This window comes from Euprymna scolopes, chromosome 40 (genome assembly GCF_053919585.1).
Source record: "Euprymna scolopes isolate OS-2025 chromosome 40, ASM5391958v1, whole genome shotgun sequence".
Classification (NCBI taxonomy): Eukaryota; Metazoa; Mollusca; class Cephalopoda; order Sepiida; family Sepiolidae; genus Euprymna; species Euprymna scolopes.
Genome location: NC_136521.1, coordinates 3,447,015 through 3,464,959, shown reverse-complemented (window position 1 = coordinate 3,464,959; position 17,945 = coordinate 3,447,015). Strand labels below are relative to the sequence as shown.

Below are 17,945 nucleotides of genomic sequence, written 5' to 3'. Positions count from 1 at the left end.
ATTATCCTTTATTTATTAATACACGGCTGACTTTAACTTTCTTGGGAAGTTATGAAGCAACTTGCACCCCGGCCGGTAATATTGATCATTTTCATTAAAAAAGCACACGTTTTGCATATCCAACAAATAAATCTTTCTTTTCCTTTAATGGATGTTTACCAGGTGGAGTTGCAACGGCTCTTCAGGTAACTGCAAATCTTAGGGTGACTTGAGAATCGGTTGTAGAGACCCATCATCTTAGGGTAACTGCTGAACATCTTTGGGAAGTCCCTGAACATGTTCTCCATGCAACAATAGAACATCATGTCGCACCACATCATCTGGAATAGAAAGAAAAAAATAAATTTTTTTAGGTTGCATTGATACATGAATGAATGAAAGCCTCTCTCTCTTTCTCTATCTCTCTCGCTCTTTTTCTCTCTCTCCATATATATATATATATATATATATTGTTAAGTTTGCAGGTTGAAACAAGTAACGTAGAAAACAATACAAATGACGACTCAACAAACAAAAGTAGATCAAATAAGAAGTGTATTAGGAAAAGGTATATTTACAGGATATTTACATAATGGCGTCAAATAAGAGAGGCTTTGCTGGAGAAACATATCTGCTCTCGGCGGCCTTCGGTGGCTTCTGGTGAACACACACTCAGACTAACTGAGTCTTCCTATTTATGTGTAATTACTATCCACATATGCAAATGAATGTGTGCCACCACAACATATATATATGTGTGTGTGTGCGTGTGTGCGTGTATGTGTGTGTGTGCTAAGCAACAGTGAGTCTAATCAGTATCAGATAGCTAACCGTTTGGGAAATCTAGCTGCTGTATATGCTCTCCGCTTATCTCGGCATTGTTTCCAGTCCCCCTTAACTTATATATAATTGCAACTGGATTTAAATCAGTGCCGAATCAGGAGAGGTGTGGTAAAAGATTGTGCAACTATTGCTACAACAATTTCACGCGCAGGCACCCTTCATATATATATATATATATATATAAATATATATATATATATAGCCTGAAGAGTCCTACAGTGGATGAAACGCGGAATATTACGTGTAGCTTAATCACCATGTATATTTTATAACTTACTATATATATATATATATATATATATATATATATATATATATATATATATATATATATATATCTCCGGTCTTTCCCCGCATTGTCTTTGGCTTCAAAAAAAAAATTCTATATATTTTTTTACCAACAATGCTTCAAGCAAACTACTACCTACTCTTATATAAGAGTATGTAGTAGTTTGCTTGAAGCATTGTTGGTAAAAAAATATATAGAATTTTTTTTTTTTAAAGCCAAAGACAATGCGGGGAAAGACCGGATATATATATATATATATATATATATATATATATATATATAATAATAATACATCTTAAGAGATAAAATAAGGTCTTAAACTGTTATATTCTACCCCCCTAACACAACAGGTCACGTGAATCTTCACTGCGATACTATTATTATAAAGAATGAAGCCCCTTGTCCTCATAATAATAACAACAATAACAACAATAATAATAATAATAATAACAATAGCAATAACAGTAATAATAATAATAATAATAATAATAATAATAAATTATACAATTTTGTATAAAATAAAGGAAAAATAATATATGTATATATATATATATATATTATTTTTCCTTTATTTTATAATTGTATATTTTATAATTGTTTATATCTGTTCTGTATTTATTTCCTATTTTTTGACGGAATAAAAAAGCTGTTTTGAAACAAACAAAACTGTTTTTTTTTCAAAAACACATATTTTTGATCGATCGTTCGGTCTTCTTCAATTTGAATGACAGAAACACGTGTGAATAGGGCGGGAAACGTGTGCAGGGCTAAAAGCAGGAGAAGAAGGTGCATATATATAGATAGATATATATGTGTGTATATATCTCTCTCTATATATATGTATGTATGTATCGCTCTCTCTCTCTCTCTCTCTCTCTCTCTCTCTCTCTCTCTCTCTCTCTCTCTCTATATATATATATATATATATATATATATATCGATCCAAACACATGATGATGATACTTTTTGGCATCGATGAAAATGTTCTTACACACACACATACACACACACATATAATGTATTTGTATATATATATATGTATATATATATGTATATGTATATATAAATATATTATATATACATATATAATGTATTTGTATATATATATATGTGTATATGTATAAAAATACATTTATATATATACATATATATGCATATATTCATAGTTATATATGTGTGTGTATGAGTGTTAATGAGTGTGTTTATGTTATACGTGTGTTAACTACTTTCGTTTATGATAGAACCTTTAATCAATACGAACCTGGTCACCCATGAACCATTGGCTTCCACCATTGCGCATACACAGTGTCCTCTCCATGAACGGCATGATCCTGTTGAAGGTGTTCATGTATCGCCAGTACATGTAGTTCTGGTAAAATTGGAAAAGGTACGAATTAAGTCCTGTTTTTACAAAACCTTCCTTAGACAATTAAACTAATTCCGGAAATTCGTCAATTTAATTTACATTTATAAAAGCTGCGAGAAAGGGGGGGGAACTAATAATAATAATAAACTGTTACTTACGTCATAGTTCTTGCAATTTCCTTCACCACCGAAACCGTAATCGTTCATGTTGTACTGTTGGAAAAAGGAGAAATAGAACCATTTTAAAACTGTCTTTAAAAGATCATTTAATGATTACCCAGCAGAACATGTGAAAAATTAAGAAATTGTAAAAAAAGGATAATATATTAGCAGATATTATCAAAATTTATAACGTTCATTGTCTGAATAAAAGGATATCTAAAAATTGTGAAAAAGTCGTATGGATTCATATCTAACATAAAGTGATTAATACTTGCTTGGAGCAAAGTGTAATATCTGTTCTGATATCCCACTTCACCCTTTCTAAACTCGATCTGTGGAGGAGAAATCATTCTAGATTGAGCCAATTTTTTAAAAATTTTTGTTCCTATCCAGAGTGCCCCGTGTTGAGGAGCTGGATTTTTGCTCACATTAAAAACCGACCTTGTGTCTAACTCTGCCCTCGTGGGGAGGCAAGTAAATAGGAACAAGCAATTAATTTCAGAAAACAAGTGGTATATATATATATATATATATATATATATTCTTTCCGCTGTAGTGGTAGTTATATATATATATATAATATATATATATATATATATATATATATATATATATATATTCATTCCGCTGTAGTGGTAGTTATATATATATATATATATATATATATATATATATATATATATATATACATACATATATATATATATGAGAGAGAGAGAGAGCGAGAGAGAGAGAGAGAGAGAGAAATAAAAAGGAACAAATCGTATTATGCATTCATCAACGTTTCGTCTTTATTTCGAGACTTCCTCTGGATGAATGGGATTAAGAAACAAAAAAAAAAAATACCAGTACAAAATATTTGAAAATGTTTCACGTGCAAAGTGTGACGCTGTTCTATTTCAGAAAAAAAAAACGTGGGAAATTCAAAAAGGAGGGGGGGCTTACGCTGTTAAAGAGAGGGACATTTTAGTGACGTCGTATAGTCGTTAATGTAATTTTAAAAGATGAACGCAGTTAAAATTCTTACCGGCGAGAAATATATCTGTTGAAATTCAAAAATATGTTTGTATCAGAAATAAAATGAGTGTTATGTAATTTATTGATTGAGATTATATGTATTAATTATTATAGGGGATGTTTGAATGGTGTGAGGGTTAACATGTGTCTACAGTTAAATTATGTTCTTTTAATAAATGTTTACTTATTAATGGCGCTATGTTATAAAAACCTACACGCTGTTTAATTGTGCTTGAATTTGCGATAAGCAATTAATTTGAACACGCAATTAATTTCAGAAAACAAAATATAACGTAATGCAATTCAGTCATATATCGATCACAAAGATTTCTTCTTCGATACTTTCTCACCCTTAGACAGTAAGAAGGCCTTCTACTCTAATAGGTTTTTTCCCCAGAACTGCTAGACTCTGGAATTCCCTTCCTGTTCATGTTTTCCCAACTGGAGGTCGGTATGTTAGCTAGTTATTAATTACGGTGTTTTATAAAAGAGTTTTAAGCGAATTAAGCAGATCCTCTCATTTTTCCGTAACTTTTCTTTGTTCGATCTTCACTTGTCACTGTGAAATGTTGAGGGACTAGAATTTAAGAGGCGATTTCTTCTAACGGATGTCGTACAGGATCAACAAATACAATATTACAGCAGTACATTTGGTAAGTGGTATATACTGCTAAAAACAGCCTATCTGCCTTGACAGAGTACAAAATAGACTTCGTGGTTTAGTGGGGGATGCCCTTTTCTCTTCCCTGCAACCTCTCTCCCACAGAAGAGACGTTGCGAGCCTGTCTTTGTTTTATTGTTATTTCCATGGCAGGTGCTCGTCTGAGCTCCAATCCCTCCCCCCCTTGCCAATCTTTCACGAGAAACACCCGTCTGGCTGAAACTACTGTCAATAATTTTCCCAACTCTCTATCTGTGCCTAAATCCAAACGTAGATTCCATGAACAAAGCTTCTTTCTTAGAACTGCACGCCAGTGGAACTCTCTGCCGCTTGCCTGTTTTCCACCTGACTACAACTTGGACGTCTTCAAGTCCAACATAAACAAACTCCTGACAAACCGCCCCCTTAAGTAAGTCACTCTATCCAAACCCCCAATACTAATGATTACTAGAATACAATCTCATTGATTACTGTACACGCAATAACCCTTATCCCTGAGTGGCCTTCGGGCCTTGATAAGTGGTGACCCCCATGTAAATATATATATATATATATATATATTAAATCTTTTTAAACTATTATCTTTTTTAACAGGATTTATCTTAATATTATTGTGAAATGTAAGCAGAAGAAATTAGGAATATAGACATCTACAGTTCCGTAAGTAATCTTATATATAAAAGACAATATGTCTGTCTGTCTCCATATTTTCAAACTATCTCCTCCGAAACTAGAAGTCGCAGTGCGGCGCTAGGGGCCTATGGGAATCGACTTCTCCACACGCAGACACACAGACACAAACAGATGATTTTAAGGGAAACACGGTTATCGCCCTTTAACTCTGGCAATATAATTCTTTGCCACAATGAGGCGATACAGCCACCTTCACTTCCGGTTTGAATCTTTCACTCTCTTTTTTTCGTTGGATATCAAAGAATCAAGATGTGACGATAATGTTCTCCGGTCTGGCGAACGCCAGTCCCTCACCCCTGACTATGCCGTCGACCCCTCATCAAATACTTCAACGCAAGTAACGTTACTCATAATCTCTCATGTAACAATGATGGAATACTGCTGCCATATCTGGGCAGGAGCCGCTAAAAACAGCCTATCCTGCCTTGACAGAGTACAAAATAGACTTCGTGGCTTAGTGGGGGATGCCCTTTTCTCTACCCTGCAACCTCTCTCCCACAGAAGCGACGTTGCGAGCCTATCCTTGTTTTATCGTTATTTCCATGGCAGGTGCTCGTCTGAACTCCAATCTCTGATCCCCCCTCGCCAATATTTCACGAAAAACACCCGTCTAGCTGAATCCACTGTGAAACATTTCCCCCACTCTATATCTGTGCCTAAATCAAAACGCGGATTCCATGAACAAAGCTTCTTTCTTAGAACTGCACGCCTGTGGAACTCTGTTCCGTCTGCCTGCTTCCCACCGGACTACAACTTGGATGTGTTCAAGTCCAACGTTATCAAATTCCTAATGAACCGCCCCCTTAAGTAAACACTTCATCAAATCTCCACACTAACGTAATGTACTTGCAATAACCCTTATCCCTGAGTGGTCTTCGGGCCTTGATAAGTGGTGACCACTGTGTAAAAAACAATACAAAACAAAAAACAACAACTCTTACTCTTGTGTTTGCTGCAAATAAATTGATTTTGGTTTTTATTGCATATCGGCATTTTTCGTGTCTTCATTACTTGGCACAGGAGGCCATGCGGTAGTATTCTTCAATCTCTTACATAACAAACAGAGGATGGCATCGTCAACCATAATAACAGGCAATTATCTCATCTATAGGCCTCACATTATTATATTTCTTCTATGGATCTTCAGTTGGTTAAAATAGTTTTTAAAGAGTCAACAATGTGTCAAAATTGAAAAAAAATCCTTAAACATTTTGTACATTCATCTTAATTTTATTTTTAATTTTTAATCAGTTAATTTACATATAATGTTGGTACAGTGGTAACATCACCAGCTTGGAATGCTACAGTTTCGGTTTCGATTCTAGCTGATGGAACCCAAATACATTTTTAAAAACTTTTGCAATCACGACTCTATAATAATATACACGAAATCTGAACAAAGTAAAATCTATTTAAGCGTATTTTACGCCCGGGCAACGCCGGGCGCCCCATCCGCTAGTACAAACATAAATGAGCTGTTTTTAGCATTTTTTCGTCTTATTATTAATGAATTATTACAGCGACATGCGAAGAGAGGAGTACGGTTGCTAATATAAATACTATTTTAAACCGAACTGCTAATCTATCTTCAAGGTAATAAAACATCAATTTAACAGAAGCATAGTGTGTGTGTGTATGTGTTTTTTTTTACATAAGAATCACCACTTATCAAGGCCTGGAGGTCACTCGAGGATAAGGGTTATAGAGCGTGCAGAAATCAATGAGATAATATTGTAATCGTTAGTAATGGGAATTTGGTAAACTGGATTACTTAAAAGGGCGGTTCATCAAGAATTTGTTTATGTTGGACTTGAAGACAACAAGTTTTAGTCAGCCCGTCCATGTGACTTAGATTATGATACGATATGAGTACTCAACAAGAATCATTAATAATATTAATAATATTAACTATAGTTAAACGTATAAAAAACTCACCCTGAAGCGTCCGTTCTTCCAGTGGTAGTACCTCATGTAATCGTGCATGATTTCATAGAAGCAATCAGCAATGTAGTCACACCTGAACATGTCCATTGGGCTTTTGGGATAGAAATCTGGTGATATAGGTACAAAGAAAAGTAATATAATATTTCTTAATTTTTGAGATGAGGATTGGTTATTCGTATTATTTGGATTCGTCGGACTGCTGTTCTCATCTTGAGTGTGATTTTCATAACGTCTCGGTCGATGTAACGTTCGACCTTCTTCAGGTGTATCTCGTGGCGCAGTGGTTAGAGTACTTGGAAAAATCAGTAGTAATTGTCTGTATTCTTTTGAACGAAGGCAGTGAAAAAGTAACATTGAAAAACAGAGAATCAGCGACTATGTCCCAAAGCCTAACTGGAGTCCGAACACGGTACCCCCGTAATAATAATAAAGGGTTGGGTTCGAGACTCCTAACAAACCGTTCACCTGACGAAGGCCGGAGGGCAAAACGGCCGAAACGTTGTGACAATAACAACCAAGATGAGGAAGTCAGTCCGACAATCTCAATCAATTGGAAAAATCCATTGCAAAAAGTGATATTCTCCTGAAGGTTGAAGGTTCAATCCTCAGTGTGGGCGACCGAAAAATACAATTCCGAATTAATCAGGACCTCTATACAGTCATGGCTGACGGAAGAAGATCGTGCTACCTCCGTGAAGTAAATAAATAATTCCGTCCAATTTCCCGAGTTTGGCAGAAACATTCCCGAGTGCAAAAAGATACATATGAAGAAGGTCGGAGGTTACATCGACCGAAACGTTGTGAAAATCAAGATGAGAACAGTAGTCCGATATATATATATATATATATATATATATATATATATATATATATATATATATATATATATAACGCATATTTGCTCTGCTCTGCAATAGTATTCGGCAATCTCTTCAGGTTTTTACTAATTACCATTTTTGCTATATATATATATATGTAGGGTGAGTCACGGGAAACGGATGTTTTTAATGGAAAACAAAACTCTTCGAATACTAACTAAAACATAATTTAGGTAAAAGTACACAAATAACAGCAAACAAAACGGAACTCATCCTACACACACACACACACACACACACACACACACACACACACATATATATATATATATATATATATACTTCAGAATAGTTTTTATTTAACAATCAGTTGTTATGGACACGTGAGATTGTAGGTTTACAAAAATATTACTGGCAGTAATATTCTATAAGTTATCCCATCTAAACAGGAATTGCTCGATATGCAAGATAGATCAAATAAATTAAATTGTAATTCAATGAATTTCAAAAAACTCACATTGAAATGAAATGAAGTGGTTGAGTTTCATATCAAAGAATTTTTATTATTCTAAGCAAGACAAAGTATATATAGACAAATATATATATATATATATATATATATATATATATATAGATATATATAAATCTCGTATCAAAAAGTAATACAAAATGCATTAGAATAGAACTTTGCTATTGTTTTTGTTTCGTGTAATAAAAATAAATCAACTTTCTTCTTTATATCGGATAATTACTTCACTTCCTGCATAAAAACTACTTTCTTTTCATTATAGAGATCAGTTGTTAACATTTTATTAAGTTTTATTTTTCTTTCTAAATAAATAATATCTTATAAAAGAAGCGTGATTGAACTTTCTTCGTAAAGTGATAAAAGTTACTTACTGTATTCGCGGGCCAAGTACCTGCAAATGGCCATGGTTTCGGGCATCATGTCACCATTGTCCATCTGCATACAGGGTAAATAGTTACAAGGAAAATCTGGAAGAGGAAAAAATAAAAGCAAATATTCAAGTTAATTACTCATTTTTTTCTGTCTATATTTAGTTTAGTTTTACGGCATATCAACCCTTTTTAAGTTAGTTAATTCCGAGTCAAGTTATTTTGAAGAGAAAATCTCTTTGATAGAATTTTTTTCCGGTGCTAATGCAGAGAGTGATCCGCACTATTTTTTAAATCGTATTTCCACGTTTAATTAAACTTTTATGATAGGTTTCTTTTATTCAATTGTAAATTTTAAATTACAGAATAGGTGCATAACACCCTCCCCCATGTTAAGAATGGCTTTTTAAATAATAACGTTATTATTTCAGCATGGATCACTCTCTGCATGAGTACCTTTCTATGTAACCCATAGTTTAGACCCTAACACGTATTACCACTCCGGGTTAGAATAGACCTGAAGCAATTGTTATTAAGGGCTGGCTCAACACTCCTCAAAGCCCACAAACTGGTTCCTCACCATTGGCCGCACGTGAAATACTCTTCCACTTGCCCGCTTCCCGGCCGATTACAATATCGTAACGTTCAAGTTTAATTTAAAGAAATTCTTGTTGAGCCGTCCGCTTAAATAATCAAAATTCTAACCAATCTACAGTATCACGTTACATTCATAAACCCTTGTCCTCGAGTGGCCTTCGGGTCTTGATAAGTGGTGACTGCCTTGTAAAAAGGAATAATAAATGTCTGAGAAGATAGTCTTATAACAACAGATTCCAAAGGAAGAGGTAATGCCTAGGAGGATTGAATCATAACAAATATTATACTACCTTTACAGGTGAAGGCAATTGCTGGAAATATGGCCGCAACACAAGAAAAGACATAGCACACTATCGAACAAAGGAGAGGATAGGGCCTAGAAGAATCGTCTCATTATAACAGAACAGATACTACCCTATCCCCACAGCTAGAAGAAATATATGAGAAGATAATCGGATGATGACAACAGCTAACATATCACACAAATGTCGGAAATGCAACAGAGCCACTAGCGCTGTTAGCAGCAGCAGCAGCAGCAGCAGCAGCAGCAGCTGTGTGACAGCTAACTCATTCAAATGACCAAGCCGGCTGCGCTAAGTGATATCACAGAAGAACGAAAATAACACGTGGACGGGGAAGCGATTTTCAGAGGAGCACGTGTTGGAGAAATGGCCGGACAGTAACAGGGAGCGACACGTGGGTGCAGGGTGCATCTTAAAAAGACATGTCGATGCGAGAAATGGATTGTTTAAAACAACAGGCAAGTAAAACTAAAATATAAAGATCACCCCCCTCTCACACAAGTGTCCTTTTACGTTTGAGAAAATCTACGCACATTTAACATGTGTTTTTATGGTGACCAGGAAAAAAAAAACAACAACAAATCTATAGTTAAATATTTTGGGATTTATAAAGAATTGGAATCGTTAATTGTATCAAAATCAGAAGTTTAGTACGGAAGCAGAGGTAATGCGTTATTGGATATACTACGAATAAAGCCCTTTTGCCAAACTTCTATCTACAACGTGTTGCGTCTAGATGTTACGAACGATGATTCTGAACCGTTACAAGAAGAATAACCTCAACACAACAACTCTATAGAGATATTCTGCTCCTTTAAAGAGGGTTGTAATACCCGGGAAGAGAGTTTTAACACAACAGACCATCTACGATTTTATAAGAGGAACTTTGTGTGTGTGTGTGTGTGTGTGTGTGTGTGTGTGTGTGTGTGAGTAAGTTCCCTATGTACTCGGAAACGGCTCAGCCAATTTTTTGTTTTATGACATTTTGCTTGAAAGTAAGTTATGCACCATGCATTTTTCTTAGATAGGTTTTGCATGTCTTTAATAAGTATCGATAATCAATAATCGAAATAATCCGATGAAAGTAGAAACAGGCGATTTTGACCAAAGTTACCAACTTTCAAAACCTAACATCATAAGTGCATTTGAGAGGTTTCATTACCACAGAAACCGAAAGTTAAGAATAAATCAACAGCAGGTTTATGATATGACAGGGATGCATTTGAAATGAATGTTTCTGTTTAAAGAACGATTGATCAGTGACGTTTTACCTTTTCATTTTATAATTACATTGAAGCCATTATTAGCGCACAAGCAGTAAGACCAGACATATAAAATCACCAGTAGATTTTTTGATAAGATGGGGCGGGTTCGAAATGAATGTTTCTGTTTAGAGCACAATTGAAGCATGATACTTGAATTATTCATTTTTAACTTGAATTCAAGCCATTGCATATAAAAATATAATTTTATAAAATCAACAGTAACTTGTTTACAGTGCAATGTAGACTACAATGTATTTTAATCAAAGTCACTGATGGTCACGATCATTAACTTGAATTCAAGCCATTTTATATAAAAATATAATTTTATAAAATCAACAGTAACTTGTTTACAGTGCAATGTAGACTACAATGTATTTTAATCAAAGTCACTGATGGTCACGATGGGTCTCCCGGAGAACCACGATGGGTCCTCAACTAAAGCATTCAATCGATTTTATTAGAAAATGGGCGATTTCACTGATTTCGATGACCAAAAAATATGGGAGTGTGAAATATTCGATGATCATCATTCAATCCCTGGCAACGTTGTGTATCCCTGCTTGTATTGGGTTGGTCAAAAATAATGTCGCTTGTTAACGTTAAACATTATTTTTGCACCAACCTATTATATTAAACTTTAATTTAGCACTGAAAAATAATACGTTCGTCTGAACCAGTTTTGTACATTAATCATAAAAACGAAAAAGAAAAAAAATCTCTATCTATATAAAAGCCAAGTAAGTCCAAGGATGGAGTATTACTGCCACATCTGGGCAGGAGCTGCTGAAAGCAGCCTATCCTTCCTTGACAGAGTACAAAATAGACTTCGTGGCTTAGTGGGGCATGCCCTTTTCTCTTCCCTGCAGCCTCTCTCCCACAGAAGAGGCGCTGCGAGCCCGTCTTTGTTTTATCGTTACTTCCATGGCAAGTGCTCGTCTGAGCTCCAATCTCTGGTCCCCACTCGCCAATCTTTCACGATAAACACCTGTCTAGCTGAAACCACTGTCAATCATTTTCCCCACTCTTTATCTGTGCCTGAATCCAAACGTAGATTCCATGAGCAAAGCTTCTTTCTTAGAAGTGCACGCCTGTGAAACTCTCTTCCGTCTGCCTGCTTCCCACCTGACTACAGCTTGGATTTCTTCAAGTCAAACATAAACAAATTCCTGACGAATCGCCCCCTTAAGTAAGACACTTTATCAAATCTCCTATACTAAAGATTACGACGATACTATCACATTGATTAATGTATACGCAATAACACTCATCCTCGAGTGGCCTCCGGGCCTTGATAAGTGGCGACCACCATTTAAAAAAAAAAAGAGAAAAAAATTCACCGCATCTCGGGCAACGGCGATTTGATATACGTAATACATATTTTATAACAGCCTTTACCTGTACAAGAGTCCAATACGCCCTAAAATAGAGTCTTTTGCCACATCTGGGCTGGTGCTCCTAAGAATACCCTTTTCTGCCTTGACATGATTGAGAACAGTCTGTGAAAGCACCTTTTCCCTTCCTTCTCCCCCTATCATTTCATTTACAGTAAGTGCTCGACTCAGCTCCAATCTATGACTTGTCCCTGTAAGACGTTTACAACAAATACTCGCCTAACTACTACAATCGTCAACAACTTCGATCACACTCTATCTGTGCCTAAAATTAAACGGAGATTCCATAAATGGAGTTTCTTTTCTCGAACTGTCCGTCTGTGGAACTCAATACCGTGTATCTGCCTCCCGTTTATAACCATGTCATTTTCAAATATAATGTGAATAAATTTCTACTGAACCCTTTCTTTCTAAATAATCTAGTCCTACCCAGGTTCTACCATAACCGATCATATTGTCGCACCGCTAATGTAACACTTAACCCTTACGTAGAGTGGCCTGCAAGCCTTGATAAATGGTTACTTCCAAATAAAAGAAAATATTTTTTTAGAATTACCATTTCTGCAACGATCCCAGTCAGAGAATTCGTATCTCTTGTCCATGTATTTGACGCCGGCCATATGGAACATCATACGAAGAATCTCGGCGCGTCCGCGGCCATTGAAGTAATGGAGGGTGTAGTTAGGCATGGTGGAGTATTTTTCTGATTCTTAATAACCAAAACGGAGAACGAGCTGCTGTGGTGCGTTTGACGAAAAGTCTCGTCTAACGAAGAAGAGAGAAATCAGCCGCGTATTTATACTCTCGTGATAATCGAGTCTTTAGCACGAATGAATAGGTTAACGGGAACCTGTCCAAGAAGGTTTATTCAATGTTCTTCAGCTGGCGGAACTTAATTTCGGTTGCACTTTTTAAAAGAGTAAAACAATATTCAGAATAATTGCTGTTTGCGTCATATTCTTCACAATATTCAACAATTGTTTTTCATTTAAATTATACAAGTTCATTTTTAAATAATTATTTCGATTTTTATACAAAACTAGCAGCCGTATCCGGTGTTGCCTGTTATTAAACGCAACGTTTAATTGCTTTAAAAAATGAAGTAAACGAAAAAAAAAAAAATGAGACGTGTGCAAGCGACTATTGTTTTTTTTTGTAAGTAAAAAAAAAAAAAATTACTCGAACTTAGCTCGAAACCAAAACCTAAATACAGTAAGTCAAGTAGGATAACCATTAGGCCAGCTTTAAAAATTCTTTTCAACCAAACTTATTCTTAACATAAGGAAACTGTCATATAAACGATTCGCGCATGCGCATCCGTGAAACAGTTGGAAACTAAATAAAAACTCAATGATCCCGAAGTATCAATTTTTAAATTTGACCCTCATAGCAGCCCTTTTTTATCTGGATGAAAACCGATTGAAAAGTTTTTCACATGTCTGAATACCCTATATACAATTTTTTTCATTTTAATGGATATATAAGCTTGAAGATTTAGCCTATTTATTATTACTATAGTCATTATTATCATCATAACTATTACTTATTACAACCATTATTATCTTTATTATTATTGTTATTATTATTATCATCATCATTATTATTATCATCATCATTATTATCATTACAATTATTATTATCTTTATCATTAATAATAATAATATCATTATTATTATTGGCTCACATAGAGCCTTCAAACAAGTCAACAAACGATGTGATTGGAAACTTGCGGTGCTTTCTGGAAGCTGAGTGACAACAAGTCTCCTCAGACGTCCACCTCTCTCCACCTCCTTCGATAGCATTTGCAAATAAATTTGTGTCATCGCAACAGCCTCTTACCATTAATTTATGCCTAGAAGTGTCCATTTGTCTATACTGAAATTTGAGTGGCACTAAGCCTTCCCAAGGTTCCAGTTCTCTTCGCGCTTTTCGAGCGGAGGTCTGGTCAACGCTCTCTACTGTGTCTTTCCATCCTCCTTGATCCTTCTAGGCTCTTTGGTATCACTTTTCTCTTGGGGGGGGGGCGGTTATGCGTCTTGGGGGTGTAGAGCTTGTAGATATGCAGCTTCAGTGGTCTTCATTCCCTTGTAACGCTTCTTCATTATATTGTATTCTTGTATTATTCTCCGCATTCAAGGTGTTCCTTAATATTTCAGCCGTTTTTATTATCGTTAGTCGTTGTATTTTCGCAGCTATTCCACTGATTCTAATCCAGCGGTTACTTGTACAATCATCCTATCTATCTCTTCAATGTGACACATTTCGATTCGTTCCGATAAGCATTTTCTTTCAATTCTTTCACAATTTATCGATCATTTTCACATCAGAAATCACCACAATACCACATTTACTCTATGAACTATCTTGCTTAAAATATCCAAAATGCTTTTAATTGAATTAAATTATATGATCACAGGGGGTCACAAGTAACAAAAAACGTAATCAATATACCACATCTCTCTCTATATATACGTTACATGAATCTACTTTGGTTAAATAAAAAATATTATTTTATTATATGACCTGACCGTCTCCGGGAGTGGTAGGGATCCTCATTGGGGGGGAGGCTGAAACTCCCGAAACACTGGAGAATACCGGGCAGATATGCTTGTTTTATTTACTAAGTAATGTTGTATGCCCGAGCAACGGCATCCAACCCTACTGAAAGAAGATAAATTTTATTGTTAGTGAAAAACTGGCAACTTATGTCACTTTGCGAATAGGTAACGGAAATCGAGGTTATGAGTTTGACCTTTTGGGACCTGAGAAAGCTGAAGACCGCAAGCACTCACATGGAGAATAAGGGATTTCCCTGAGGTAACGTAATTAGTAACGATTGGTCCAGGCGGTAGCCCGACCTACCCTATTATCTAACTACATAAGCGACCCCCCGCGCCCAAATCGGAAGTTGGAGCTGGGATTTGAAAGTCACTCCTCTCTACCCGAACCGTTACCCCCGCAAAACTGAGAGTAATTAAATCTAATTGAGACTCACTAGAGGTTTGTCAATATCAACATCCGAACAATTTCCTATCACAGGTGGTTACGTTTCCAACCTGTTTCCCTGACCAGCAAGAACAACACGCATCACTTTTAGATATGTTTCTGGCCACTGTTCTTGATAATTGTGTTACGAACGCCCACAGCCCATTTGGAAATGCTGATCATGTAGTGATAATAGTTGAAATCGCCCTAAACTCTAGAGTCAAAACGGATGCGCCATTGGTCAAAACTATAAGATATTATAAAAAGGCTGACTGTGAAGCCATCAGAGATCCCATCAGAGACGCCCCATGGCCAAAAACCTTTTCACTTCCTGCTGAACAGTGTGCAAATGAGACCACTGAATGGTTCAAAACAGCAATTGAAACACATGTTCCCACGAGTAAATTTTATAGCAAGCCCCACTCTCCCCAGTGATTTACTTCTACATCTGCAGCTGCCATCGCGCAAAGGCAGCATGCGTACAGTGTATAACCGACATACATCCAGTTCAAACAGACTGAAGTATATAGCAGCCAGAAGTAACTGTAAGAAAGAAATAGCGACAGCTGAGAGAGAATTTACTGAAACCATCAAAAACGCATAGAGCACAAAAATTAGGAACCCGTGACTTCTGGAAAATTTACAATAAATAATGGTCAGTCAACAATTCCCCCACTATCCAACAATCATGAGGTTGTTTGCTCAGTAACCGAGAAAGCTAACATGCTTGCCAGTCGGTTTGCCTCCAACTCCACACTGGACCCTGCTAACCACCATTTCCCGGACTTTTCTTTGCGGACAGATGCCACACTAGACGATATGAAAATCACCCCTTCTCAGGTGCCTGCTATCATAAAAAATATTGACATTCAAAAGCATGTGGACCTGATCTCATCCCGGCCGTGCTATTAAAAAGTGCTTAGCCGAAGTAGCTCCAATCCTCTCCAAACATTATAACAAATGTCTTAATGAATCTTGCATTCTGCCTGCTGGAAAACTGCTTCTGTGGTATAAGTTTTCAAGAATTCTGGCGAAAGAACTGACCCAGTAAATTACCGCCCCATTAGTCTCTTCCAACGTTTGGCAAAAATATTTGAGACCATAATTAACCAAGCTCTAGTCCATCACCTTACAGATGCTAAACTTCTTACCGACCAACAATATGAATTTAGGCAAGCCCGTTCCAGAGCAGACATCGTAACTGTAATCTCCGAGCGTATATACACCATTCACTTGACAAAGCAGGGGATGGTAGAGCGGTAGCTCTACATATATCTAAGGCTTTTGACAGGGTATGGCATAAAGGTCTTCTCAGGAAAATCAGATCATACGGTATCACTGGAAGAATACTTAACATAATTAAATCCTTCTTAGAAAAGAGAAAAATCCAGGTTGTCCTCGATAGTCGTACATCTAAACAATATGATATAAATGCGGGAGTGCCTCTATTATTCCTGATATTCATAAATGACCTCCCTGACAAAATTGTCTGTGAGATGGGTATATATGCTGATGACACCACGCTTTATAACAGACACGACATGAAAACAAATGAACACATATCTAAAGAAATGGCAGAAACACTAGAGGAAGACCTCCAATCTGTAGTGGAATTGGGACAAAAATGGATGGTCACATTCAATGCTGCCAAGACTAAACTTGTTTCCTTCAATAATTACAAGAAACCTTCTCTATCACCAATAGCAATGGCAACGACTCTCTTTATCTGAAAGCACATCTTTCAAACTCCTCGGCCTTACGTTCACAGGAAACATGAGTTGGAACAATTATATTGAGAATATTGCCAGGACCGCTGCGAAAAAAGTAGGTTCTCTCTACCGTGCTAGAAAGCTACTAACGCCCGAAAGTATCCTGTACCTCTATAAGGCCACCATTCGCCCATGTATGGAGTATTGTTGTCACATTTGGGCTGGTGCATCTGCTTCTAGTCTCTCACTCCTAGACAAGGTTCAAAAGAGAGTCGCCAACCTGATAGGTCCTGAACTGTCATCCAACCTTCAGCCTCTGTCCCATCGACGAAATGTAGCATCTCTCTGCCTGTTCTACAAGTACTTTAACGGTGAATGTTTCGATGAACTGCAAGCACTTGTACCCCCTCGACGTAAATACCCCCGACAAACCCGACAAGCAACAAAATCCCACCCCTTCACGGTTGAGATCCCTAAATGTAAGATAGCCTTCTACTCCAGTAGTTTCTTTCCCAGAACCGCTAGACTTTGGAATTCCCTTCCGTGTTCCTGCTTCCTCAACTGTACTTAATTGCAGAAGTTCAAGTGTAACGTGAACCGACGTCTTGCTTCCAAACTCCCCACATAGTACCCCTGTAGCTTATGCCCCTAATAGTAGCCCCCTATATCAAAGTGGCAATGTGCCTTGTTTGGGGTAAAAATGTAATTAAAAATTGGATATAAGTTTATATTTTTGTACATATATCTTGAATTAACCAGTAGAATAGATATATTGGAGTCTGTTTTTCTTTTATGTGCATGAAATCGATTCATTTCCAGTGTAACAGATCGACGAGGCAGCGGCCTATCAACCCGAAGGTGAAGTGATTCCGGTCAGATCGACTTATTCCCCTGGTCACATTGGGGTCCGTGACCAAGGATTGTCGCGTATCTGACAAGAGAATCCTCATTAGGGGATCATCAAAAGGTCACAAATATACAAACGTTGTGTCCGAGTTGATTACTATTTACTGTTGTCGTTGTATTTT

General features: G+C 36.5%; 1 protein-coding gene across 1 annotated transcript; it reads right to left on the bottom strand.

The window, feature by feature from the left end:
- Window positions 1-155: 155 nt before the first annotated feature.
- On the bottom strand, window positions 156-12,912 carry LOC145265291 (S-crystallin SL20-1-like). The gene is made up of 6 exons (XM_080121069.1): window positions 12,780-12,912; window positions 8,672-8,767; window positions 6,945-7,060; window positions 2,636-2,689; window positions 2,373-2,480; window positions 156-320 (listed from the first exon to the last, which is right to left on the bottom strand). Exons 1-6 carry the CDS (start codon window positions 12,910-12,912, stop codon window positions 156-158), a joined length of 672 nt encoding a protein of 223 aa, XP_079977195.1.
- Between the last annotated feature and the right edge of the window lie 5,033 nt (window positions 12,913-17,945).

Excerpts from the sequence above, each read along its gene's own strand:
- LOC145265291 (XM_080121069.1), bottom strand. The coding sequence starts at position 12,912 with ATGCCTAACTACACCCTCCATTACTTCAATGGCCGCGGACGCGCCGAG. Across the intron at positions 8,768-12,779 it reads CTGGGATCGTTGCAGAAATG|ATTTTCCTTGTAACTATTTA; the intron begins GTAATTCTAAAA and ends TTCCTCTTCCAG. Across the intron at positions 2,690-6,944 it reads GGAAGAACGGACGCTTCAGG|TACAACATGAACGATTACGG; the intron begins GTGAGTTTTTTA and ends TTTTTCCAACAG.